The 27,873-nt window shown below is 41.0% G+C and overlaps 2 protein-coding genes and 1 long non-coding RNA gene across 3 annotated transcripts in view; 2 read left to right on the forward strand and 1 right to left on the reverse strand.

Annotated features, from left to right (window-relative positions):
* Nucleotides 1-75: 75 nt before the first annotated feature.
* On the forward strand, nucleotides 76-6,015 carry LOC133538481 (uncharacterized). The gene is made up of 3 exons (XR_009803008.1): nucleotides 76-212; nucleotides 482-556; nucleotides 3,560-6,015. It is a non-coding gene; the product is annotated as an uncharacterized LOC133538481 (long non-coding RNA).
* Nucleotides 4,930-27,854, reverse strand: cd302 (CD302 molecule). Its single transcript, XM_061880138.1, has 6 exons — nucleotides 27,680-27,854; nucleotides 23,213-23,338; nucleotides 16,879-16,989; nucleotides 16,441-16,623; nucleotides 9,860-9,880; nucleotides 4,930-9,768 (listed from the first exon to the last, which is right to left on the reverse strand). The coding sequence occupies exons 1-6, from the start codon at nucleotides 27,771-27,773 to the stop codon at nucleotides 9,563-9,565; spliced, it is 741 nt and encodes a 246-aa protein (XP_061736122.1). The 5' UTR covers nucleotides 27,774-27,854; the 3' UTR covers nucleotides 4,930-9,562.
* Nucleotides 8,449-27,873, forward strand: part of LOC133538478 (FERM, ARHGEF and pleckstrin domain-containing protein 1-like) — a 200,803-nt gene continuing 181,378 nt past the window's right edge. The window contains exon 1 of the mRNA XM_061880134.1: nucleotides 8,449-8,577. The gene's annotated coding sequence lies outside the window, so the exon portion shown is untranslated. The remainder of the gene's footprint in view (nucleotides 8,578-27,873) is intronic.

Below are 27,873 nucleotides of genomic sequence, written 5' to 3' on the forward strand. Positions count from 1 at the left end.
TAGGAAATGGATGGATGGATGGGTTTGAATTCGTTTTAGAGCTGTCATCCCACATTTGTCGATATTCACCTCGGTCAGCAGGGGGCAGTAGAGCGTTTCTTCCTAATTGAATGGTATTACCTGCAGACCGGAAGTGACTCGTCATTCTGATGAGAGCGACCAGTCTGTGGACAACTGAGACGTTTTATGTGCTTTTTCCTCCTGTTTAACAGGTTAGTTCTGGTGAATCAACTCACTGAATGGTATCTATATGGTCATTATCATTTTAAGTACACGTTCTGATGGTGGAGCCTAATTCTAAAGTGTTTGTGGATGAATCCAGTAATCAATACAAAATGGCGACGTGAATTTGTATCGGAACTTATGATCCTGATTCAGACTCCCAAATTAGAGCTCCCCTTTTCATATTGATATTGTAATACATTTTGTATAATGTGTGTGTTCTGAAAAAAGGTTTTACATGCTATTTTATTGTGTTTAGACATGGTTATCGAAGTTAAGCTCTCAGGGATGGCAAATCAGAGGTGGGACCAAGTCATTGTTTTGCAAGTCACAAGTAAGTCTCAAGTCTTTTTCCTCGAGTCCGAACTCAAGACTGGAAAGTCTCAAGTCAAGTCCCAAGTCCTGCATTTTGAGTTTCGAGTCATTTCAAGTCTTTTTAACCGCAGACTAATATATTTACTAGGGCTGGGCATCCATCCATTTCTACCGCTTATTCCCTTTCGGAGTCGCGGGGTGCACTGGCACCTATCTCAGCTACAATCGGGCGGAAGGCGGGGTACACCCTGGACAAGTCGCCACCTCATCGCAGGGCCAACACAGATAGACAACATTCACACTCACATTCACACACTAGGACCAATTTAGCGTTGCCAATCAACCTATCCCCAGGTGCATGTCTTTGGAGGTGGGAGGAAGCCGGAGGGAACCCACGCATTCACGGGGAGAACATGCAAACTCCACACAGAAAGATCCCGAGCCTGGATTTGAACCCAGGACTGCAGGACCTTCGTATTGTGAGGCAGACGCACTAACCCTTCTTCCACCGTGAAGCCCCAGGGCTGGGCAATGATTACAATTTTTAATCGAAGTTAATCACACTATTTCTCCGATTAATCACGATTAACTGCATTGTATACGCAAAGCCCAATAAGGAATTCCAAAGTAGTGTGTAGTGCACCTTTATTGGAATATTCTCCCACATGAACAAAAGCGCCAAAACATTTGTTGTGCAAACACAATTTAAATCAGTCCTTGTTAAACAGTAGCAGTTAAATAGCATATTTGATGAAAATCAACTCCAAAAATGTAAATACAAACATTTAAGCTTATTGCCACTGCCAGGGTATTTAAGTTATCCTGTTTGTTATGGAAAATAAATATAATCTACATACAAATCTCTGAGCCACAATCATAACATCTGAACAGGCAATTTCTGAGGTAACAGCAGAAACATTTTTTTTATCAGGGATCTTATGTTTAAAAAACCTATATTATAGGTAGTGGGCTGTTTTAGGGAATTTTTGATCAAATTATCCGTAGTAGCAATATTAATAATGTTGTGTTTATTCTGCGTAGTGCACTTAAAATAATTATGACCATATCTAGGAATTGATATGATGGGAATTTTCCGATTGTTTGCTTGGTGCTTTGATAAACTGAAGGCATCATATACATGGTACTATATTGTGATGTTATGAGCCAGGGGAAAAAAGAACTACCCTACCCAGCATGCAACAGGAGTGAGGAGCATGTATAGGTTGTGTCGCCATGACGACATCTTGTATGTTGTGATATGCACGCTCTGAAAGCAAACGTTAACAACTCAGCCAACACTCCTGGTCTGCATTATTCATAAATAGACAGACAACACATATACTCCGCTGCTTCACAGGCCGCTGGATGTAGCCGGCAAAGTATTCCCATGCTAGCTAGCCGCTCTAGCAAGCACGCCTCATTCAGTCCAAAACGGCCCGATCTATCCACATCCAGAATTGTCTGGCGGTCGTAAGTGATCCCGGAGTGACCACGCTGTAAGCCAGCCAGGAAATTTGCAGAATTGTCTGGTATTTTTAACAAATGTTCCATCTTTACCAAGAGCCCCTCGACGCCGAAGTACATCCGGGAGATGCCATCTTGTTAAGAAAAGGCGTTAACAAAATAAAAGCATGTAAACAACATACGCAAATGTGCGATAAAATAATTGTCGGCGTTAATAGATTGATGAGTTAACGCGTAATTAACGCATTAATTTGCCCACCCCTAATATATATGTATATACATACATTTATATATACAGTATATAATTTATATTTCTTTATTTTGCCGTTTTTGTTGACATGTTAAAGGTGTTTTAATGAATATACATGCATGTTTAACATATAGATCCCTATCTTTCATGAAGACAAGAATATAAGTTGGTGTATTACCTGATTCTGATGACTTGCATTGATTAGAATCAGACAGTATTGCTGATAACGTCCACGTTTTCAAATAGAGGAGAAAAAAAGTTCCTCCTTTCTGTCCAATACCACATGAAAGTCGTTGTTTTTTTGGCATTTTATTTGTCCAGCTTCCATATTCGTTTTTATACACTTCACAGGAAATACATTGGCGGCTAACTCCGTAGTTTGCTAGCTTGTTTGCGCTGGCTTTTGGAGACTCTTATTTTGTTAGCGCAGGCGCGATAGAGCGGCACTTTTATTGTGAAGACAGGAACTGTGCGATCAGCCTTTAGGCTTTTGACGGGAAGTACGGTTGAAGTAAAAATGTATTTTTTCCTTTACACTTTTGATTGATTGATTGAAACTTTTATTAGTAGATTGCACAGCATAGTACATGTTTTGTACAATTGACCACTAAATGCTAACACCCCAATAGGTTTTTCAACTTGTTTAAGTCGGGGTCCACGTTTGACGGTCATGTGACCGCCTGGCTCTGTTTGATTGGTCCAACGTCACCAGTGACTGCATGTGATTGGTGAAACTCAGGCATGCCTAGATTCTACTTTGAAGCTCTGTCGTTAACCAAAACAAACATTAACAGATCCATTTTAAAAAAGTAGCGAGCTGAATGTAGATAAATGGAGCGGAGTAAAAGTAGCGTTTCTTCTCTATAAATATACTCAAGTAAAAGTAAAAGTATGTTGCATAAAAACTACTCTTAGAAGTACAATTTATCCCAAAAGTTACTCAAGTAGATGTAACGGAGTAAATGTAGCGCGTTACTACCCACCTCTGTTTACCAGTTTGAACATCAAATATGTTGTCTTTGTAGCATATTCAACTGAATATGGGTTGAAACTGATTTGCAAATCATTGTATTCTGTTTATATTTACATCTAACACAATTTCCCAACTCTTTTGGAAACGGGGTTTGTAAATGTATGTTTGTTGTTCAATGAAAAACATTTAAAAAAAACAACAACAATAAGCTTTCTTTCTGTTTTATTCATCTAAGAGTGCACTAACAAATAAGTGACAAGTTGGGCACACGACAGTTATTTATTGTAAATACAATTTATTATTATTTTTTTTTAATTAGACTTTTTTTTTTTCAGGGCTTCCCGGTGGAACAGAGGTTAGTGCGTCTGCCTCACAATACCAAGGTCCTGAGTAGTCCTGGGTTCAATCCCGGGCTCGGGATCTTTCTGTGTGGGTTCAGTCCGAGTACTCCGGCTTCCTCCCACCTCCAAAGACATGCACCTGGGGATAGGCTCCTCCCACCTCCAAAGACATGCACCTGGGGATAGGCTCCTCCCACCTCCAAAGACATGCACCTGGGGATAGGCTCCTCCCACCTCTAAAAACATGCACCTGGGGATAGGTTGATTGGCAACACTAAATGGTCCCTAGTGTGTGAATGTGAGTGTGAATGTTGTCTGTCTGTGTTGGCCCTGCGATGAGGTGGAGACTTGTCCAGGGTGTACACCGCCTTCCGCTCGATTGTAGCTGAGATAGGCTCCAGCGCCCCCAATGATCCCAAAGGGAATAAGCGGTAGGAAATGGATGGGCATTTTGTTTTCACGTAAATAAGATCAGGAAATAATCAAGCCGGCGGAGTTGAATGAGGGCCAACACATGTTTTAGCTCAAAAGTTAATACAAAATAAATCATCGTAAGGCAATTATTGGAATATTTTGTCGATATTGTTACTTTGCTTGATTATTCACAAATAAGTTTACAAAATATATTTTGAGTCGGAAAATAATCGAAACCAAACTCATTCAGGGATGTTAAAATGTTCAAGGTAAAAAGTATCGGTATCGCACAGTACTTTGTATCGAACGGATACCAAAATGTGCAGTATCGCATAATTCTACTGATGGCAATGTCAGGTGATGTGTGCTGAAGCCACGCCTACTTTTTTACAATTAAAGGCCTAAATAATAAGTTACCAAGCAGTCCTGTAAATGCTGATTAAATCACATGGCACATTGTCAAGGATGATTTCATAATACATGTTTTATAAAAAATAAATGTATGAAAGAAAATTATTTCAACCTTCCACAAAAGTTATTAATACATTTAATGTAAAGTTTGTTAAATACATCAAGAAAACAATGACAGTTTTGTACACTGACATCAACTCTATTTACACTCACAATATTTAAGATATGTAACATTTAAAATATGTTTATCAGAAATGGTCCTGTGTTGAGGTGGCGACTTGTCCAGCGTGTACACCGAGAGGGACAAGCGGTAGGGTAGAAAAAGGATGGACGGACGGATGGCAACGAGAGACAAACTAATCACACCTTAGAAACACTACCTTGTATAAACACAAGGGGGCGCCATTTAGCAGTCAATCATTTGTATGTTTTTGTCCTCTTAGCTCCTGCACATGAACATGAGTTGTTGTAAAATCCACTTTAAGTAGACACAAGCAACAATTGTGACTCCAAGTGGCTGAAAAAATGCACACAAAGTGTTTCTTAGAGTAACTTTATTATGAAGACGCAGGGCTCAGATTGTGCTAGAAGCTTGCACCAGGCCTTAGTATAAAACATTCTGATCAAGTAACACTTTTCTCCTCTTCAGTTCTGGCTTTGATTTCTCTGCTATAATGGATACTGTATCTTCTATAACAGGGGTCGGCAACCCTCTTGCGGCTCTTTGATCACTCTGATGTGGCTCAGCTGATTAATTGCAGACACCCCCATTTTTTCCGGAAGGTTTCAGGATTTCAGTGCCTCTTCCAGTGATCTCCCGGGGTTAAGTATTCTCCGATTTTTACCCGGACAACAATATCGACGACACCAATATAGAGGGCGTGCCGTCATGGCAAAGCCTTTGATGCACTCTGGAATACGACGTAACGTCCGCATTTACACCATTCTACCTGCGTACCTGTCGGTCACATGTAGTGCGTGACTTTAGTTGTCACACCTAGGTGACTACAAGGCATACTTGCTCAACAGCCATACAGGTTACACTGAAGGTTGTGATGTAAACAACTTTAACACTCTTACTAACATGCACCACACTGTGAACCCACACATAACACATTTCGGGAGAACATCCGCACTGTAACACAACATAAACACAACAGAACAAATACCCAGAATCCCATGCGTCCTTAACCCTTCCGGGCTACATTGTACACCCCCACCTCAACCGACGCACGGAGGGGGGGGTTGGTATAGCTCGGTTGGTAGAGCGGCCGTGTCAGCAACTTGAGGGTTGCAGGTTCGATCCCCGCTTCCGCCATTCTAGTCAATGCCGCTGTGTCCTTGGGCAAGACACTTTACCCGCCTGCTCCCAGTGCCACCCACACTGGTTTAAATGTAATTTAGATATTGGGTTTCACTATGTAAAGCGCTTTGAGTCACTTGAAGAAAAAGCGCTCTATAAATATAATTCACTTCACTTCACGTGGTGGTAGCGGGGGTGTATAATGTAGCCCGGAAGAGTTAGGGATGCAGGGGATTGTGGGTATTTGTTCTGTTGTGTTACGGTGAGGATGTTTTCTCGAAATGTGTTTGTCATTCTTGTTTGGTGTGGGTTCACAGTGTGGTGGTGCATATTAGTAAATGTGTTAAAGTTGTTTATACGGCCACCCTCAGTGTGACCTGTATGGCTGTTGAACAAGTATGCCTTGCAGTCGCTAGTGTGTGTCTGCAGAAGCCACATACAACATGTGATTGGGTTGACAAGTTGTTTGCTAAAGTAGTAGAGGGTGCTAAATGTTGCACCATCATAGCACGCCCTAACTTTGTTGTTTGAGCAGAATTCATCAGACATTCCAGGGGATAGTTGCTCTGAAATTCAAGAGTCCCCCGGAAATTGTGGGAGGGTTGCAAGCGGCATCCATATAAATGTCACGGGCCGCACTAACATTAAATCTTCATTTTAAGATGCGGGCAGCGTGTCTGAGACTCTGATTTATACGTAGCACAAAGCAAAAAAAAAACAATATGTGCAGTGTTATTTTCATTTTAAAGTTTTGTGGTTCCCATTGTTTTCTTAATTTTGTGAAACAGGTCAAATTGGCTCTTTGAGTGGTAAAGGTTGGTGACCCCTGTTCTATAATATAGACGATGCCAATCTTTTTTTTAATGACATTAAATACACGTTTCGATTTGAAGAGAAGAAAATAACCACTGGAAGACAGTTTGATTATTGTGCAAAATATTACAAGTGAAAGTATTCAGCAACGGTTTGTGTTGGTCTCTAAAAGAAATAAAAGGAATGCGGCCTAATTGTTAAGTGTGAGAATAATCATTCATTGTATTCTTAGAGGATTAAATCAATCGCAACTGGACTCTAATCTGAGCTAAAGTCATTATCCATTTAGCGGCACTATTTACACTTTTTGTTCAAAATGTCAAGTTGTGTGCTCTTGGAAAAAACTCAGAAAACGTAACGTGATGTGATCATTTAGTAATTGTTACCATGGCTTAAATGACTAGTTGAGATGAAAGGTTGTAGTGTAACAGAAGCTTAGAGACGGCAACGTTTAAAAATTTCGCAACTTTTGGTCGCTAATAAAAAAGCCTTGCTTGTACCGGAAGTAGCAGACGATGTGTGCGTGACGTCACGGGTTGTGGAGCTCCTCACATCTGAACATTATTTACAATCATGGCCACCAGCAGCGAGAGCGATTCGGACCGAGAAAGCGACGATTTCCCCATTAATTTAAGCAAGGATGAAATATTCGTGGATGAGGAAAGTGAGAGTGAAGGACCAGAGAAAGAAAAAAAAAAAACTAGACGGCACAGCGATAATTACTAGGATAATTCTGGAAAATCCCTTATCTGCTTATTGTGTTACTAGTGTTTTAGTGAGATTATATGGTGGTACCTGTACAACCTGAAGGTCGGCCCCACACCTTTCTGCAGCACCAGTCGACGGGTGGTGGCGATGCCCATCTCTCCTCTTCGCAAGGGACCCTCTTCGAAACACAATCTTTCGAAATGATCGCTGCGTAAAACACTGTACTTTGTGTGTGTGGTCCAATCCAACCGTGTTCGCTTGACCGCTCTGTTCCATAGTAAAGCTTCACTGTCATCTTTCGGGAATGTAAACAAGGAAACACCGGCTGTGTTTGTGTTGCTAAAGGCAGCCGCAATACACAACCTGAAAGTCGGAGCGGTGTGCCCATGGGTGTGGTGACCGCCAGTGTCTCCGAATTAAGCCACGTTTCTCAACAAGATTTTTTTTTTCCCCCCCTCCTCTACGGTGGAAGCATCCGGCGGCCGGTGGGAGGAGGCAAGAGAGTCCGCAGCTGCCTCTTTGACAGGCGCAGAAGGAACGACGCAAGCACTCCTTTCATGTCTACGGTAAGAGCAGACTTATTACCACCATTTTCTAGCCGAAACCTGCCGGTTGACATGCGGTAGGGAACCATGTTCGCTTGACCGCTCTGTTCCATAGTAAAGCTTCACTGTCATCTTTCCGGAATGTAAACAAGGACTGTGTTTGTGTTGCTAAAGGCGGCCGCAATACACAACCTGAAAGTCGGAGGGGTGTGCCCATGGGTGTGGTGACTGCCAGTGTCTCCGAAGGAAGCCACGTTTCTCGACGAGGCGAAGGCGACCGGGCTAAGATAATTTTTTTTCCTTCTCCTCCACCGTGGAAGCATCCGGCGGCCGGTGGGAGGAGGCAAGAGAGTCCGCAGCTGCCTTTTTGACAGGCGTAGGAGGAACGACGCAAGCACTCCGCTCATGTCTACAGTAAGAGCCGACTTATTACCACCATTTTCTAGCCGAAACCTGCCGGTTGACATGTGGTAGGGAACCATGTTCGCTTGACTGCTCTGTTCCAAAGTAAAGCTTCACCGTCATCTTTCGGGAATGCAAACAATGAAACACCTGCTGTGTTTGTGTTGCTAAAGGCGGCCGCAATACACAACCTGAAAGTCGGAGGGGTGTGCCCATGGGTGTGGTGACCGCCAGTGTCTCCGAAGGAAGCCACGTTTCTCGACGAGGCGAAGGCGACCGGGCTGAGATTTTTTTTTCTTTTTCCCCTCCTCCACGGTGGAAGCATCCGGCGGCCGGTGGGAGGAGGCAAGAGAGTCCGCAGCTGCCTCTTCGACAGGCGCAGGAGGAACGACGCAAGCACTCCGCTCATGTCTACGGTAAGAGCCGACTTATTACCACCATTTTCTAACCGAAACCTGCCGGTTGATATGTGGCAGGGAACCATGTTCGCTTGACCGCTCTGTTCCATAGTAAAGCTTCACCGTCATCTTTTGGGAATGCAAACGAGGAAACACCGGCTGTGTTTGTGTTGCTAAAGGCGGCCGCAATACACCCTATATCGTGGGGCGGTTTAGCTCGGTTGGTAGAGCGGCCGTGCCAGCAACTTGAGGGTTGCAGGTTTGATTCCCGCTTCCGCCATCCTAGTCATTGCCATTGTGTCAGTGGGCAAGACACTTTACCCACCTGCTCCCAGTGCCACCCACACTGGTTTGAATGTAACTTAGATATTCGGTTTCACTATGTAAAGCGCTTTGAGTCACTAGAGAAAAAGCACTATATAAATATAATTCACTTCACTTCACCCCTTCCCACCTACAGCTTTCTTCTTTGACGTCTCCATTTTTCATTGAACAAATTGTAAAAGATTTAGCAACACAGATGTCTATAATACTGTGGAATTATGCGATGAATAGCTGTGAACGGTGCTGGAACAAAATGTCCTCTACAATCCGTGACGCCACGTGCACGCGTTTCAGCATGATACTTCCGCGCGAAATTTAAAATTGCAATTTAGTAAACTAAAAAAGGTCGTATAGGCATGTGTTGCAATGTTAATATTTCATCATTGATATATAAACTATCAGACTGCGTGGTCGCTAGTAGTGGCTTTCAGTAGGCCTTTAAGAGTTGATCACAGGTGTTTTTATCATGCCGCGTGCTGAAAATGCTACCACTAAGCGTTTATACCGAGTAATACGAGTGATTCGACCGAGATTAGTTCCTGATGATGAAGCAACGCTAGGCTACACTGCATTGAACAATGTTGGAAAATACTGATTTACCTGACATTCTGAGTCAAACATTTGGCACTCTTTGTCACCCACTGTGTGGGACGGATGGAGCCTGAGGAGAGCCTCGCCCCTATGGCCCGCTGTCCAGCTCCTCGGCCTCCACCAGGCAGGACCGGTCCGAGTCCAGGACTCTGAACGGAGGGTGGTACTCGAAGGCCGTGACTACAGAGGAGCCCGGGTTTTGGTACCTCTGGTGCAGGAACCAGATGACGGCGGAGACGACGACAATGGCGATCACGCTGAGAATGACCAGTGCTGACAGCAGTGCGCTGGGTCCTGATGGCGGACAATGGACAATGCAAGGAAGTCAAACATGAATTCAAATAGTATAAAAGTGTGGGGGGGGCACAGTGGAAGAAATACTCACTCTGCTTGGTTTCCTCTGCTTCTGCAAAACAGAAAATACAGTAGGTGTAAGTTGAAAAGCCAGCATCTGTGATAGTATGGGGGTGCCATGATTGGCTATAAAAACAGCTTCCCAAAAAATGCTCAGTCTTTCACAAGAAAGGATGGGGCGAGGTACACCCCTTTGTCCACAACTGTGTGAGCAAATAGTCAAACAGTTTAAGAACAACATTTCTCAAAGTGCAATTGTGAGAAATTTAGGGATTTCAACATCTACGCTCCATAATATCATCAAAAGGTTCAGAGAATCTGGAGAAATCACTCCACGTAAGCGGCATGGCCGGAAACCAACATTGAATGACCGTGACCTTCCATCCCTCAGATGGCACTGTATCAAAAACCGACATCAATCTCTAAAGGATATCACCACATGGGCTCAGGAACACTTCAGAAAACCACTGTCACTAAATACAGTTTGTCGCTACATCTGTAAGTGCAAGTTAAAGCTCTACTATGCAAAGCGAAAGCCATTTATCAACAACATCCGGAATCGCCGCCGGTTTCTCTGGGCCCGAGATCATCTAAGATGGACTGATGAGAAGTGGAAATGTGTTCTGTCGTCTGACGAGTCCACATTTCAATTTGTTTTTGGAAATATTTCGAAATTGTTTCATCTGGACCAAAGGGGAAGCGAACCATCCAGACTGTTATCGACGCAAAGTTGAAAAGCCAGCATCTGTGATGGTATGGGGGTGCATTAGTGCCCAAGGCATGGGTAACTTACACATCTGTGAAGGCACCATTATTGCTGAAAGGTACATACAGGTTTTGGAACAACATATGCTGCCATCTAAGCGCCGTCTTTTTAATGGGCGCCGCAGCTTATTTCCCTCAGACGGCACTGTATCAAAAAAACGACATCAATCTCTAAAGGATATCACCACATGGGCTCAGGAAGACTTCAGAAAACCACTGTCACTAAATACAGTTTGTCGCTTCATCTGTAAGTGCAAATTAAAGCTCTACTATGCAAAGCGAAATCCATTTATCAACAACATCCGCAAACGCCGCGGGCTTCTCTGGGCCTGAGATCATCTAAGATGGACTGATGCAAAGTGGAAAAGTGCTCTGTGGTGTGACGAGTCCACATTTCAAATTGTTCTTGGAAATATTCGACATCGTGTCATCCGGACCAAAGGGGAAGTGAACCATCCAGACTGTTATCGACGCAAAGTTTAAAAGCAAACATGTGTGATGGTATGGGGGTGCATTAGTGCCCAAGGCATGGGTAACTTACACATCTGTGAAGGCACCATTAATGCTGAAAGGTACATACAGGTTTTGGAACAACATATGCTGCCATCTAAGCACCATCTTTTTCATGGACGCCCCTGCTTATTTCAGCAAGACAATGCCAAGCCACATTCAGCACGTGTTACAACAGCGTGGCTTCTAAAAAAATAATGCGGGTAGTTTCCTGGCCCGCCTGCAGTCCAGACCTGTCTCCCATGGAAAATGTGTTGTGCATTATGAAGTGTAAAATACGACAGCGGAGACCCCGGACTGTTGAACGACTGAAGCTCTGCATCAGGGGTAAAGAACCTATGGCTCTAGAGCCAGATGTGGCTCTTTTGATGACTGCATCTGGCTCTCGGATAAATCTGAGCTGACACTGCTTAACAGGATAAGTAATGAATAATTCCACTTGTAATCATAGTGTTAAAAATAACATTCAAAATATAAAACATTCTCATGCATTTTTATGTTCAAGAAGTTGCGTTAATGGTAAGAAGTAATTTATTTATTATTGGTTAGTGTGGGGCTTGGCCTCCTGGGGGTTCTTCAGACCACCAAGCACCGACATGAGAGCCTGTTTTAGGGTTAAAATATTGTTGTTTTTTTTTCAATTAGTCTCTTAGTTGCTTTCGAGCAATTGTCTTTTTCTCTTTCGTCCTCACTCGCGCTCTGGCTCCAGCCCCAACCCTCTCTCTCCTCCTGGCTGCTGCTTATAACAGAGCGACAGGTGATTAGATAAAAAGGCCCAGGTGGACCATCTACGCACCTGTCGCTGATTTTGAGGCCGGTCCTGGCAACATCCCGCTTTGCTGCAAGCCCGCAGGCCACGCCCCCTCCACAGTTAACTTCAGAATAACAATGTTAATACAAAGAATAAGAGACTTATTATACTCTGGAAATGTTGGTCTTACTTAAAAATGCACACGTTTAGTTGTGTTTAGTGTTTAAAAAAATATTATATGGCTCTTAGGGAAATACATTTTAAAATATCTTGGCTCTCTCAGCCAAAAAGGTTCCCGACCCCTGCTCTACATAAAACAAGAATGATAAATAAATAAATAAATGGGTTGTACTTGTATAGCGCTTTTCTACCTTCAAGGTACTCAAAGCGCTTTTACACTACTTCCACATTTACCCATTCACACACACATTCACACACTGATGGAGGGAGCTGCCATGCAAGGCGCCAACCAGCACCCATCAGGAGCAAGGGTGAAGTGTCTTGCTCAGGACACAACGGACGTGACGAGGTTGGTTCTAGGTGGGATTTGAACCAGTGACCCTCGGGTTGCGCACGGCCACTCTCCCACTGCGCCACGCCGTCCCTGGGACGTCCCTGGAAAGAATTCCACTTTCAAAGCTTCAACAATTAGTTTCCTCAGTTCCCAAACGTTTATTGAGTGTTGTTAAAAGAAAAGGTGATGTAACACAGTGGTGAACATGCCCTTTCCCAACTACTTTGGCACGTGTTGTAGCCATGAAATTCTAAGTTAAATATTATTTGCAAAAAAAGAATCAAGTTTATGAGTTTGAACATCAATATCTTGTCTTTGTAGTGCATGTAATTGCATATGGGTTGAAAAGGATTTGCAAATCATTGTATTCCGTTTATATTTACATCTAACACAATTTCCCAACTCATATTGAAACGGGGTTTGTATAACATATAGAACATGCTATACCTTTCCCAAACAATCTGTCACTCCTAATCGATAAATCCCATGAAATCTTAAACGTGTAGTCTCTTACGTGAATGAGCTAAATAATATTATTTGATATTTTACGATAATATGTTAATAATTTCACACATAAGTCACTTCTGAGTATAAGTCGCACTGTGACTTATAGTCCGAAAAATACGGTATATGTTATAGTTATTTGAACGACTCTCACCATCAGAGGTGGGTAGAGTAGCCAGAAATTGTACTCAAGTAAGAGTACTGTTACTTTACAGATGTATTACTCAAGTAAAAGTAAGGAGTAGTCACCCAAATATTTACTTGAGTAAAAGTAAAAAGTATGTTGTGAAAAAACTACTCAAGTACTGAGTAACTGATGAGTAACCTGTTTGTTTAATGATTACGGCAACAAATAATGCACAAAAACATAAAAATAGCAATGAGCAAATTCATAGCCAGGAATATCTCTTAAGCAACTAAAACAATAATATATATTAAATACTAATACATGAAAATAAAAAAATTAAGGCAAATTGAGCTACAATAACTTAACAGCACCATAGGCTCAGTAGGCATTCATCGATTGATTGAAACTTTTATTAGATTGCACAGTACAGTACATATTCTGTACAATTGACCACTAAATGGTAACACCCCAATAAGTTTTTCAACGTTAATCAATTACTTAATAAATGACCAAGTCGAGGTGATCATCCTCATATATACATATATATACATTTATATACACAGTATATAATTTATATTTACTTATTTTGCCATTGTTGTTTACATGTTAAAGGTGTTTTAATGAATATACAAGCATGTTTAACATATATATTCCTATCTTTCATGAAGACAAGAATATAAGTTGGTGTATTACCTGATTCTGATGACTTGCATTGATTGGAATCAGACAGTATAGTGCTGATAATGTCCACGTTTTCAAATGGAAGGGAAAAAAAGTTCCTCCTTCCTGTCTAATACCACATGAAAGTCGTTGGTTTTTGGCATCTTATTTGTCCAGCTTCCATATTGTTTTTATACACTTTACAATAAATACATAGGCGGCAAACTCCGTAGTTTGCTAGTTGGTTTGCTCTGGCTTTCGGAGACTCTTATTTTGTTAGCGCAGGCGCGATGGAGCGGCACTTTTATTGTGAAGACAGGAACTGTGCGATCTGTCTTTAGGCTTTTGACGGGAAGTACGGTTGAAATAAAAAGTGTCTTTTTTCCTTTACACTTTTAATTGATTGATTGAAACTTTTATTAGTAGATTGCACAGTACAGTACGTATTCTGTACAGTTGACCACTAAATGGTAACACCCCAATAAGTTTTTTTTTTACTTTTGTAGGTCGGATTCGAAGTGTGACAGTCCCGTGACCGCCTGGTTTTGTTTGATTGGTCCAACGTCACCAGTGACTGCATTTGATTGGTGAAACGCAGGCATGCGTAGATTCTACTTAGAATGTGTGTCTGACAAAATCAAAACAAACAAAGCGTGCATTAACAGATCGATAAAAAAAAAAAGTAGCGAGCTGATTGTAGATAAATGGAGCGGAGTAAAAGTAGCGTTTCTTCTCTATAAATATACTCAAGTAAAAGTATGTTGCATAGAAACTACTCTTAGAAGTACAATTTATCCCAAAAATTAATCAAGTAGATGTAACGGAGTAAATGTAGCGCGTTACTACCCACCTCTGCTTACCATAATATGTTTAATTAACATAGCAGGCACCTTCTCGGTTGGTTATTTATGCCTCATATAACTTATTCAGCCTGTTGTTCACTATTCTTTATTTATTTTAAATTGCCTTTCAAATGTCTATTCTTGGTGTTGGATTTTATCAAATAAATTTCCCCCAAAAATGCGACTTACACTCCAGTGCAACTTATATATGTTTTTTTTCCTTCTTTATTGTGCATTTTCGGCAGGTGCGACATATACCCCGCAACAACTTACACTCCGAAAAATACAGTACACTAGGTGTGAATGTGAGTGTGAATACTAGTTTGTCTATATGTGATTGACAGGTGACCAGTCCAAGATTGGACATCTGCTTTTGCCCGTAGGCTCGATCGCTGTGACCCTCAACAGGATTGCTGGCATTGAAAAAGTGTCATGTTGCAAATATCAGACTGCACGATACATGTTTGACCAGTAGCAACTGTCATGTGATACTTTAGGGATTATTGATCTACGCCGCAGCAATAAGCTTGCTTGGAGTAAAGCATGCTTACTGTGGCTACTGGGGTTAAAGTTCCTGTGGGTGTGCATATATTTACTGTATACACATGAGGGCTGTCAAAGTTAATGCGAGTTACTAATGTGCTAAAAGCCTTAAAGGCCTACTGAAAGCCACTACTAGCGACCACGCAGTCTGATAGTTTATATATCAATGATGAAATATTAACATTGCAACACATGCCAATACGGCCGGGTTAGTTTACTAAAGTGCAATTTTAAATTTCGCGCCGAAAAATCCTGCTGAAAACGTCTCGGTATGATGACGCCTGCGCGTGACGTCACGGATTGTAGAGGACATTTTGTGCCCAGCTATTAAGTCGTCTCTTTTCATCGCAAAATTCCACACTATTAGGACATCTGTGTTGGTTAATGTTTTGCAATTTGTTCAATGAACATTGGAGACATCAAAGAAGAAAGCTGTAGGCGGGAAACGGTGAATTGCGTTTCTCAAAATGCAATTGCAAGAAATTTAAGGATTTCAACATCTACGCTCCATAATATCATCAAAAGATTTCGCTTTGCATTGTAGAGCTTTAATTTGCACTTACAGATGTAGCGACAAACTGTATTTAGTGACAGTGGTTTTCTGAAGTGTTCCTGAGCCCATGTGGTGATATCCTTTAGAGATTGATGTCGGTTTTTGATACAGTGCCGTCTGAGGGATGGAAGGTCACGGTCATTCAATGTTGGTTTCTCCAGATTCTCTGAACCTTTTGATGATATTATGGAGCGTAGATGTTGAAATCCCTAAATTTCTTGCAATTGCACTTTGAGAAAGGTTGTTCTTAAACTGTTTGACTATTTGCTCACGCAGTTGTGGACAAAGGGGTGTACCTCGCCCCATCCTTTCTTGTGAAAGACTGAGCTTTTTTTGGGAAGCTGTTTTTATAGCCAATCATGGCACCCACCTGTTCCCAATTAGCCTGCACACCTGTGGGATGTTCCAAATAAGTGTTTGATGAGCATTCCTCAACTTTATCAGTATTTATTGCCACCTTTCCCAACTTCTTTGTCACGTGTTGCTGGCATCAAATTCTAAAGTTAATGATTATTTGCAAAAATAAAAATAAAGTTTATGAGTTTGAACATCAAATATGTTGTCTTTGTAGCATATTCAACTGAATATGGCTTGAAAAGGATTTGCAAATCATTGTATTCTGTTTATATTTACATCTAACACAATTTCCCAACTCATATTGAAACGGGGTTTGTACAACATTGGTTTTATAGCTGCCCTGTTGTGCAATAAAGTTGTTTTTTAACATCCCTGTGGTCAAATAGAGCTACATTTTCATTTTTACTTTCCCATGTACCGGTAGCCTAAATCATAAAGAATCTCTCCTCGGAGGTTCCAGCGTTGAAAAGAAGAAGTAGTACATACTCTGAGCCGTCTCACATATCACTCCATTCTCCAGGTCATCTGAGCAGCTGACAGTTTCCCACTTCCCCGTGTCACTGTGCAGAGCCACACATTTATCCAGCGGCACCAGGTCGGATAAAGACGATCCGCTTTCCCAGTTTGTGAATCTCACCAGATCTTCGCCGAACCATTTCATGTTTTCACCTGTTAAAAGGCATTTTGCATCAGCACAAACTGTTAAAAAATACAACTTTTTTTTTTATTTTAAGTCACTAATGTGACATCTTTCACTTCCTAAAAACTTGTGCGGAAAAAAAAGCAGGATTTCCTGAAGTTGTGACAGGATGTACTTTGCAGTCAGGCTCGATTTCCTTAGTAAGCAAATTACATTACAGGTGTAGAAAAAATAGAACTTTTTGGAGCGTATTTCCACCCGTCCGCGGATCACATGACACTTACTGTTTGTATCAAAATACATTCCCAGCCAAACGTTGACTTGGCCTTTCCACACCTCTGGGCTATATTTGACAACAAAGTCATTCTCTTCAGCACTCTGGACGGTCAGCAGCTCTGTGAAAGAACAAAACAACATCAGCACTGGTCACAACAATAGGTACACCTGCAATCTTAGCTGTCCAACCAAAAATGAGAATTATTTTCTAGATCGGGGTCAGCAACCCGTGGCTCTTGAACGGCGCCCTGGTGGCTCCATAGAGCTTTTTCAAAAATGTATGGAAATGGAAAAAAAACAGGGTGAAAAATATATTATTTGTTGTAAAATGGTTTCTGTAGGAGAAAGCTTTCTAACCCTAACCCTAACCTCCGCTTGGGATGGTTTCCTGCTGGCTCCGCTGTGAACGGGACTCTCGCTGCTGTGTTGGATCCGCTTTGGACTGGACTCTCGCGACTGTGTTGGATCCATTATGGATTGAACTTTCACAGTATCATGTTAGACCCGCTCGACATCCATTGCTTTCCTCCTCTCCAAGGTTCTCATAGTCATCATTGTCACCAACGTCCCACTGGGTGTGAGTTTTCCTTGCCCTTATGTGGGCCTACCGAGGATGTCGTAGTGGTTTGTGCAGCCCTTTGAGACACTAGTGATTTAGGGCTATATAAGTAAACATTGATTGATTGATTGATAATTGTTAGAAATCCCACTGTTTAACATGTTTATGCTTCACTTATGAGAGTATTTGGCGAGTGACGTTTTGTCCTACTAATTTCAGCGGCCCTTGAACTCACCGTTGTGTGGACTGTGACTCAGTTTGTATACATGTTTGCCACGCTTCCTTTGTCTCATTTTGTCCACCACACGTTTTATACTGTGCGTGAATGCAAACAGGTGAGCTTTGTTGATGTTATTGACTTGTTATGGAGTGCTAATCAGGCCTATTTGTTCACTGCATTACTGCAAGCTAATTGATGCTAACATGCTATTTAGGCTAGCTGTATGTACACATTGCATCATTATGCCGCGTTTGTACGTATATTTGAGCTCATTTAAATTCCATAACTCATTAATTTATATTTGCATGTCTCATGACACATTATCTGTATGTAATATTGGCTGCATTTCTGATAGTACCTTGTGTAGCCATGTTGTTCCAGACCACAGCAAACGTTAGCCAGCTTGCAGAGATTGCAATAAATCCATTAGAAGAAGACAGCCTGCCTTTTCCTTTAACTCGGACACACACATCTATACCTTTGGCCATAACAAAACAGTAATTTCCAGGAGTTATCTCACCTTCTAGGAAGTTTTACTAATGTTGTAATAATGTGTAGAATAAATATTACATTTCAACATTTCTTTCAACGAAGATTTGCGTCAGCCTGCGACACAGTCATTTTGATAGTAGGCGAATATAACTAATTAGCAACTTACATCATGTGTTGCCTTCATTATAACACTTATATACAGTTGTGATCAAAATTATTCAACCCCCACACAATTTTGGTGTTTTAGCAAGTTGGACAATTATTCCGTATTTTGTTTATAGTCATATCAAATAATGATGTGTCAAATAGACAAATGCAACTTAAATTGTAACACTGTATTTTACAAAATACCAGAAACGACATTTTTCTTAATATCTCTGACAAAATTATTCAACCCCTTGAAGATCATAACTCTTAAGAACAGATTTTGAATAAGGTCTTTTCAATCAGGTGTTGAAAACACCTGTAGATGTGATTAGAACCATAACGAGCAACAATTAAACTGATTGAAAAAGACTGTGACGCTCAGCTTCTAGTAGATGGTCAATGGTGTATTTGCAACATGGTGAAGTCCAGGGAGTGGTCAAAGAAGTCAAGAGAGGAGGTAATTTCTCTTCAAAAGAAAGGATATGGATATAAGAAAATAGCAAAGACATTACACATTCCAAGAGACACAGTTGGGAGCATAATTCGCAAGTTTAAAGCTAAAGGCACAGTGGAAACACTGCCTGGGCGTGGTAGAAAGAGGATGCTGTGTGCAACTGCTGTCCGGTATTTGAAGCGTTTAGTGGTGAAAAACTCCCAGGTAACAGCTGAGGAACTACAACAGGACATTGCCGAGGGGGGAACACAGGTTTCGTCCCAGACAATAAGGCGCACACTACAAAATGAAGGCCTCCATGCCAGAACTCCCAGGCGCACCCCACTTCTGACTACCAGGCACAAGAAAATAGACTCCAGTATGCCAAAAATCATCTGGACAAACCCCAAAGGTTTTGGGAAACTGCTCTATGGAGTGATGAGACAAAATCGAAACTCTTTGGGCCTATGAATCAACGTTATGTCTGGAGGAGAAAAAATGAAGCTTACAAGGAGAAGAACACCTTGCCTACTGTTAAGCATGGTGGGGGGTCAATCATGCTCTGGGGCTGTTTCTCTGCCTCAGGTACCGGGAATCCCCAGCGCGTTCAAGGCATTATGAATTCTATTTCCTAGCAGGATATATTAGCTGCAAATGTCATGAAGTCAGTGAGGAAGCTGAGGCTTGGGAGACGTTGGACCTTCCAACAGGACAAGGATCCCAAGCATACCTCCAAATCAACATCAGAGTGGTTGCAGAAGAAGGGCTGGAAGACTCTGGGGTGGCCTTCACAGTGGCCAGACCTAAATCCTCTAGAAAAACTGTGGTGGGACTTGAAGAAGGCAGTTGCAGCACGCAAGCCCAAGAATATGAATGAACTGAAGGCCTTTGCCCAAGAGGAATGGGCTAAAATACCTGGAGATGCTTGCAAGAAGCTTGTGTATCACCTTTGAAGGATGTCATTACTGCCAAAGGCTGTTCTACAATCAATCAATCAATCAATCAATGTTTACTTATATAGCCCTAAATCACTAGTGTCTCAAAGGGCTGCACAAACCACTACGACATCCTCGGTAGGCCCACATAAGGGCAAGGAAAAACTCACACCCAGTGGGACGTCGGTGACAATGATGACTATGAGAACCTTGGAGAGGAGGAAAGCAATGGATGTCGAGCGGGTCTAACATGATACTGTGAAAGTTCAATCCATAATGGATCCAACACAGTCGCAAGAGTCCAGTCCAAAGCGGATCCAACACAGCACCGAGAGTCCCGTTCACAGCGGAGACGGCAGGAAACCATCCCAAGCGGAGGCGGATCAGCAGCGCAGAGATGTCCCCAGCCGATACACAGGCAAGCAGTACATGGCCACCAGATCGGATCGGACCCCCTCCACAAGGGAGAGTGGGACATAGGAGAAAAAGAAAAGAAGCGGCAGATCAACTGGTCTAAAAAGGGAGTCTATTTAAAGGCTAGAGTATACAGATGAGTTTTAAGGTGAGACTTAAATGCTTCTACTGAGGTAGCATCTCGAACTTTTACCGGGAAGGCATTCCAGAGTACTGGAGCCCGAAATGAAAACGCTCTATAGCCCGCAGACTTTTTTTGGGCTTTGGGAATCACTAATAAGCCGGAGTCCTTTGAACGCAGATTTCTTGCCGGGACATATGGTACAATACAATCGGCAAGATAGAATGGAGCTAGACCGTGTAGTATTTTATACGTAAGGAGTAAGTACTAAGTACTAAAAATGCATGTAAATAGGGGGTTGAATCATTTTGTCAATGAGATATTAAGAAAAATGTCCTTTTTTGCTATTTTGTCAAATACAGTGTTGCAATTTAAGTTGCATTTGTCTATTTGACACATCTTTATTTGATATGACTATAAACAAATTACGGAATAAATGTCCAACTTGCTAAAACACCAAAATTGTGTGGGGGTTGAATAATTTTGATCACAACTGTAAGTCTTAATTTTTTGCGGGTTCCAGACAGATGACTTTTTTTTGTATTTTTGGTCCAGTATGGCTCTTTCAACATTTTGGGTTGCCGACCCCTGGTCTAGATCAGTGTTTTTCAACCACGAGATTATGTAATTTCACCTATTTGGGTTAAAAATATTTTTTGCAAACCAGTAATTATAGTCTGCAAATGATGTGTTGTTGTTGAGTGTCGGTGTTGTCTAGAGCTCGGCAGAGTAATCGTGTAATACTCTTCCATATCAGTAGGTGGCAGCCGGTAGCTAATTGCTTTGTAGATGTGGGAAACAGCGGGATGTCTAATGCTTAAACCAAAAATAAACAAAAGGTGAGTGCCCCCGGTAAGGTTTATTCAGGTGTACTGGAGAGGAGGCTACACCGGATAGTCGAACCTCGGATTCAGGAGGAACAGTGTGGTTTTCGTCCTGGTCGTGGAACTGTGGACCAGCTCTATACTCTGGGCAGGGTTCTTGAGGGAGTTTGCCCAACTAGTCTACATGTGCTTTGTGGACTTGGAGAAGGCATTCGACCGTGTCCCTCGGGAAGTCCTGTGGGGAGTGCTCAGAGAGTATGGGGTATCGGACTGTCTGATTGTGGCGGTCCACTCCCTGTATGATCAGTGCCAGAGCTTGGTCCGCATTGCCGGCAGTAAGTCGAACACATTTCCAGTGAGGGTTGGACTCCGCCAAGGCTGTCCTTTGTCACCCATTCTTTTCATAACTTTTATGGACAGAATTTCTAGGCGCAGTCAAGGCGTTGAGGGGTTCCGGTTTGGTGACCGCAGGATTAGGTCTCTGCTTTTTGCAGATGATGTGGTCCTGATGGCTTCTTCTGACCGGGATCTTCAGCTCTTGCTGGATCGGTTCGCAGCCGAGTGTGAAGCGACCGGAATGAGAATCAGCACCTCCAAGTCCGAGTCCATGGTTCTCGCCCGGAAAAGGGTGGAATGCCATCTCCGGGTTGGGGAGGAGACCCTTCCCCAGGTGGAGGAGTTCAAGTACCTAGGAGTCTTGTTCACGAGTGAGGGAAGAGTGGATGGTGAGATCGACAGGCGGATCGGTGCAGCGTCTTCAGTAGGAGCTGAGCCGGAAGGCAAAGCTCTCAATTTACCTGTCGATCTACGTTCCCATCCTCACCTATGGTCATGAGCTTTGGGTCATGACCGAAAGGATAAGATCTCGGGTACAAGTGGCCCAAATGAGTTTCCAGGTCTCTCCCTTAGAGATAGGGTGAGAAGCTCTGCCATCCGGGAGGAACTCAAAGTAAAGCTGCTGCTCCTCCACATTGAGAGGAGCCAGATGAGGTGGTTCGGGCATCTGTTATTGTTTTGCATCCCCTGTCATCCTAGTACTCCCCCCCCCCCTCCTCCTCCCCCCCCCCCCCCCCCCTCCCCAGAGAAAAGTTGTACAGTCTAACGGCGTGTGGGACAAAGGAGTTTTTGAGTCTATTAGTCCTGCACTTGGGATGAAGCAGTCTAGCACTGAACAGGCTCCTCTGGCTACTGATAACGCTATGCGCCACACTGTGAACCCACACCAAACAAGAACGACAAACACACATTGGGAGAACATCCGCACCGTAACACAACAGAACAAATACCCAGAAACCCTTGCAGCACTAACTATTCCGGGACGCTACAATATAAACCGGGACGACGTGGCGCAGTGGTAGAGTGGCCGCGCGCAACCCAAGGGTCCCTGGTTCAATCCCCACCTAGTACCAACCTCGTCACGTCCGTTATGTCCTGAGCAAGACACTTCACCCTTGCTCCTGATGGGTGCTGGTTAGCGCCTTGCATGGCAGCTCCCTCCATCAGTGTGTGAATGTGGAAGTAGTGTCAAAGCGCTTTGAGTACCTTGAAGGTAGAAAAGCGCTATACAAGTACAACCCATTTAGCATTATTTAAACCCCCCGGTATCCCTAACCATTTATCATTATTTAAACCCCCCGGTACACCCTAATCCCCCACTCCTCAACCTCCTCATGCTCTCTCAGGGAGAGCATGTCCCAAATTCCAAGCTGCTGTTTTGAGGCATGTTAAAAAAAAATAATGCACTTTGTGACTTCAATAATAAATATGGCAGTGCCATGTTGGCATTTTTTCCCATAACTTGAGTTGATTTATTTTGGAAAACCTTGTTACATTGTTTAATGCATAATGTGTTCATTCCACCCAAGTATATATCGGTATCAATTGATATCGGAATCGGTAATTAAGAGTTGGACAATATGGGATATCGGTAAAAAAGCCATTATCGGACATCTCTATTTTTTTCCATAGCTTGAGTTGATTTATTTTGGAAAACCTTGTTACATAGTTTAATGCATCCAGCGGGGCATCACAACACAATTAAGCATAATAATGTGTTCATTCCACCACTGTATATATCGGTTGATATCAGTACTGGTAATTAAGAGTTGGCAATATCGGAATATCGGTAAAAAAAGCCATTATCGGACATCTCTAGTGCAGATCCAACATTTTCTCAACTAATTATTAATTGACATACCGTGGTTTTGGCAGAGGCTTCTCGCTTTCTCAAAAGTGTAGACTTTGAGTTTGTCTTCTTCTCCATGGACGAAGTGGTAGCATCTGTCTTTGAAGGGCACCCAGGTGCGTCCATCAGCAGGACAGTCTGACAAAAAGTGGAACAAAAACATGAATTTTCTTTATCTTTCGACTCGAGGCTTGGCTTGCGATACGTTCAAGGTGCCAGAGCACATTCTGCCAACAAAGACTATACTCTAGTACAGGGGTCGGGAACCTTTTTGGCGGAGTGAGCAAGACAAGCCAAATATTTTTAAAAGTATTTCCGTGAGAGCCGTATCATTTTTTTAACACTGAATACAACTATATTCGTGCATTTTTAAGAAAGACCAACGTTTTTAGAGTATAATAAGTCTCGTATTCTTTTTATTAACATTGTTATTCTGAGGCTAACTAAAAATAAATAAAATACTTCTTACCATTAATGTGACTTCTTGAACAGGTGCGGTAGAAAACCGGATGGATGGATGAAAATGCATGAGAATGTTTTATATTTTGAACATAATTTTGACACTGTATTTACCAGCGGAAATATCCATTACTTATCGTGTTAAGCAATGTCAGCTAAGATTTATCTGAGAGCCAGATGCAGTCATCAAAAGAGCCACATCTGGCTCTAGAGCCATAGGTTCCCTACCCCTGCTCTAGTAGCTATATGGTACATTTGGTGTCCTTTTAAATGCAAATTGGAAAGTGGAACTTGCAGACACATCTGCAGTTTGGTAGAGTTGCAATACATGCTGTTAGCAATGGAACGTTTATAGAAAGCAGAAATAAACTAGTTGTGGATTTTTTCATAACAGGAACAAACATGCATCAAAAGGAATTCATCACTGACCAGTAGTCATTTAAATCTATGTGCATTGTAGGGATGCACCGGAATGAAAATTTGCGGCCGAAGCCGGATAAAATTTAAACGCTTGGCCGAAGGCCGAGTACCGAATACCGAATAATGAATGCAGTTTTTCACAATTTTTTTTATATTGCATAAATAGCCTAGAATAAATGTTTAGACATGATTTTTAAATAAAATACATTTTTATTGAATATTGACATTTTTTTGAATATTTCAGTAGCCTTTGCTTTTCGAAAAAAGCACAGTTTTTCATTTATATTAGGCCTTCAAACAAAATATGCATTCCAAAAAAAAATAAAGTGCATTAAAGTGGATAAACCCACAACAAATGAATGATTGTCCTTTTGGCAAAAGTCTGCTTAGCCACAGTAGATATGTTAATAATGTAAACAGAGGCCCCACTAAATCTAAATTAAGTGTGTGCTTATAATTTGAACAGTATTTTTAGCGCTGTGATTACTAGCGGAATTATTCATAATTATCATGTTAAGCCAGGGGTGTCCAAACTTTTTCCACTGAGGACCGCACACTGAAAAATCAGAGCAAGCGGGGGCCAATTTCATAATTTTTTATTTTAAAAACCAATACAATATATGTATAAAAAATATACATTTAGGCCTCCACTCAGTTGGAGGGTTTTGGTCAAAAAAAATATTAAAAATGTGTCATTCTTCAGTATTATAATTTGTATTATTATGCAAGTTTTAAATCTCTAGATCAACAGACAAAAAAAAATAGAAAAAACACAAAATATGCAATATTTTCACCCAATAACTTTTTTAGGTGGAATATTTGAGAATATATAATAATTGGAGCCTCAATTTAGGATTTTGATTCATTATTTTTTGAGCAATGACACTTAAAAACAAATCACACTAAAATATTTAGGGATCCAAAAGTGTCCTGCTTATTAAAGTGTTAAATGTTGTGGGTTCTTCCGAGGATGTTGTAGTCGTAATGATTTGTGCAGTCCTTTGAGACATTTGTGATTTGGGGCTATATAAATAAACATTGATTAATTGATTGAAAAAATAAATTATACATTTTATTTACCGTTTACTTTTAGCACAATAATCTCGATCAACTTCAGATATATCCGTCAATTTTAAGTTTGATTGTTGTTTATGTTTTGTTTGTTTGTTTTAGGCCCTTCTTTAAAAAAAAAAAAACACAGCTCAGTGTTTTATATGATAAAACACAAAATATGCAACATTTTCCCCCAAAAATATCTCAAAGTGGAATATTTAATGTGACGTAATCGAAGCCTTGAATAGGTCAACAATTCAAAATGACATTGATTTTGATTCATTATTATTTTTTAAAGAAAGAAACAGCCTGCATGGCAGCTTTGTGTTATTAGAGTAAGCATTGCAACAATGTCTTGTTACATTTCACCTGTTTGCTCTTTTTTACCACTTTTGATGTTTTAATTTTTTTTTAAATGTATTCTTAAAATGTGCCGTGGGGCCGTTAAAAAATGACCCGCGGGCCACACTTTGGACAGCCCTGTGTTAAGTAATGTCAGCTAAGATTTATCTGAGAGCCAGATGCAGTCATCAAAGGAGCCACATCTGGCTCTAGAGCCATAGGTTCCCTACCCCTGCCCTACACTTAACCATGTGTTTCCTACTGCCTGCAGACTCTGCACCCTTTGTTTTTTCTACTTGCCCGACTTTTCAAATCTACTTGCCCCAATATTTTTACTTGTCCTGCCTATGTTTTTTTCTGGCTGTGTAGTGCTCATGGCTTATATCTTACTAAAATCCTTCCCGTTGACTATTTACAACACTACACAGTATTTATTATTAATATTATTATCATCTATAATTACATTTAAATGGCATTGCATACATGTAAAATTAAATACTATTTCACATTATTTGACCAGTAGCAGTCACACCCATCTGAACAGGTGAGCCACCTGTTTAAAGCCCGATCACAGTTGAAATATTGACTAAACGGCTAAAACATTAACATGGACAACATTTTAACAGCTGGTTGGCTCAGATTTTATTCTTTTCATTACATTCACATAGGGCTGGGCGATATTGGCCTATATTAATATCACGATATTTTTAGGCCATATTGCGATATACGATACATATTACGATATTTTGCCTTGGCCTTGAATGAACACTTGACACATATAATCACAGCACTATGATGATTCTATGTGTCTACATTAAAACATTCTTCTTCATACTGCATTAAAAGAAAAGGGGGAAAAAAATCTAATTAAATTTTGAAACATAGTTTATCTTCAATTTTGACTCTTTAAAATTCCACTGAAAAAAAGAAGAGAAACACTAGCTAATTTGAATCTTTTTGAAAAAATTAAAAAAATAATTTATGGAACATCATTAGTCATTTTTCAAGATTAAGATTCATTTTAGAATTTTGATGACATATTTTAAATAGGTTAAAATCCAATTTTCATTTTGTTAGAATATATAACAAATTGGACCAAGCTATATTTCTAACAAAAACAAATCATTATTTATTCTAGATTTTCCAGAACAAACATTTTAAAAGAAATTCAAAAGACTTTGAAATAATATTTAAATTTGATTCTACAGATTTTGTAGATTTGACAGAATATTTTTGGGGAATTTTAATCATAATAAGTTTGAAGAAATATTTCACAAATATTCTTTGTCAAAAAAAAACAGAAGCCAAAATGAAGAATTAAATTAAAATGTATTTATTATTCTTTACAATAAAAAAATACATTTACTTGAACATTGATTTAAATTGTCAGGAAAGAAGAGGAAGGAATTTAAAAGGTAAAAAGGTATATGTGTTTAAAAATCCTAAAATCATTTTGAAGGTTGTATTTTTTCTCTAAAATTGTCTTTCTGAACGTTATAAGAAGCAAAGTCAAAAAAATAAATGAATTTATTTAAACAAGTGAAGACCAAGTCTTTAAAATATTTTCTTGGATTTTCAAATTCTATTTGAGTTTTGTCTCTCTTAGAATTAAAAATGTCGAGCAAAGCGAGACCAGCTTGCTAGTAAATAAATACCATTTAAAAAATAGAGGCAGCTCACTGGTAAGTGCTGCTATTTGAGCTATTTTTAGAACAGGCCAGCGGGCGACTCATCTGGTCCTTACGGGCGACCTGGTGCCCGCGGGCCCCGTGTTGGTGACCCCTGCTCTTTATTATTCAATTCAAAAACTACTTTTGGCTTTATTTCAAATCATCAATCACAACTATTTACCTGAGCTTGGGAACAATATATTATTATATCTGTACTGCACAGCAACAAAAAAACAAAATTGTGAACATAAACAAATATCGATTTCATCACACTACTATCGTTTCGATGCCCGGTATCATGATACCAATGTTTGGATCGTTCCACCCACCCATCTATTGACCAATAGATAACAAATAACGTAGAAATAAATTGGATAATCCCTGCAAGTTGTGCGTCAATGGTAGCTGAAATATTTTTGCTGGACTACAGTGTTTAAAAAAGTCACGTAACTAAGTTAACTTTGTCCACCATGTGTTGAGAAAAAGAGGGAAGTTGGACACCAAAACGAGACAAAAAGTGTCTGCACGTCCTTACCTCCCGTCAAAGCCGCCTGCAAATGGAGGAGAAGCACCAACAAGCAGCAAGTCTGCGGCAGAGAACGACGACCACTTTCCCGCAACGACTCCATTATGACGACTAACTAGCACTAAGTCACTAATGTCTACTAGTCGTCTCTCCAAGCTGGCTGAGGTTAGACCCGCCCCCTTTCCCCCTTAGCTCCGCCCACT

The sequence above is a fragment of the Nerophis ophidion genome, linkage group LG19, assembly GCF_033978795.1.
Source record: "Nerophis ophidion isolate RoL-2023_Sa linkage group LG19, RoL_Noph_v1.0, whole genome shotgun sequence".
In the NCBI taxonomy this organism is placed as follows: domain Eukaryota; kingdom Metazoa; phylum Chordata; class Actinopteri; order Syngnathiformes; family Syngnathidae; genus Nerophis; species Nerophis ophidion.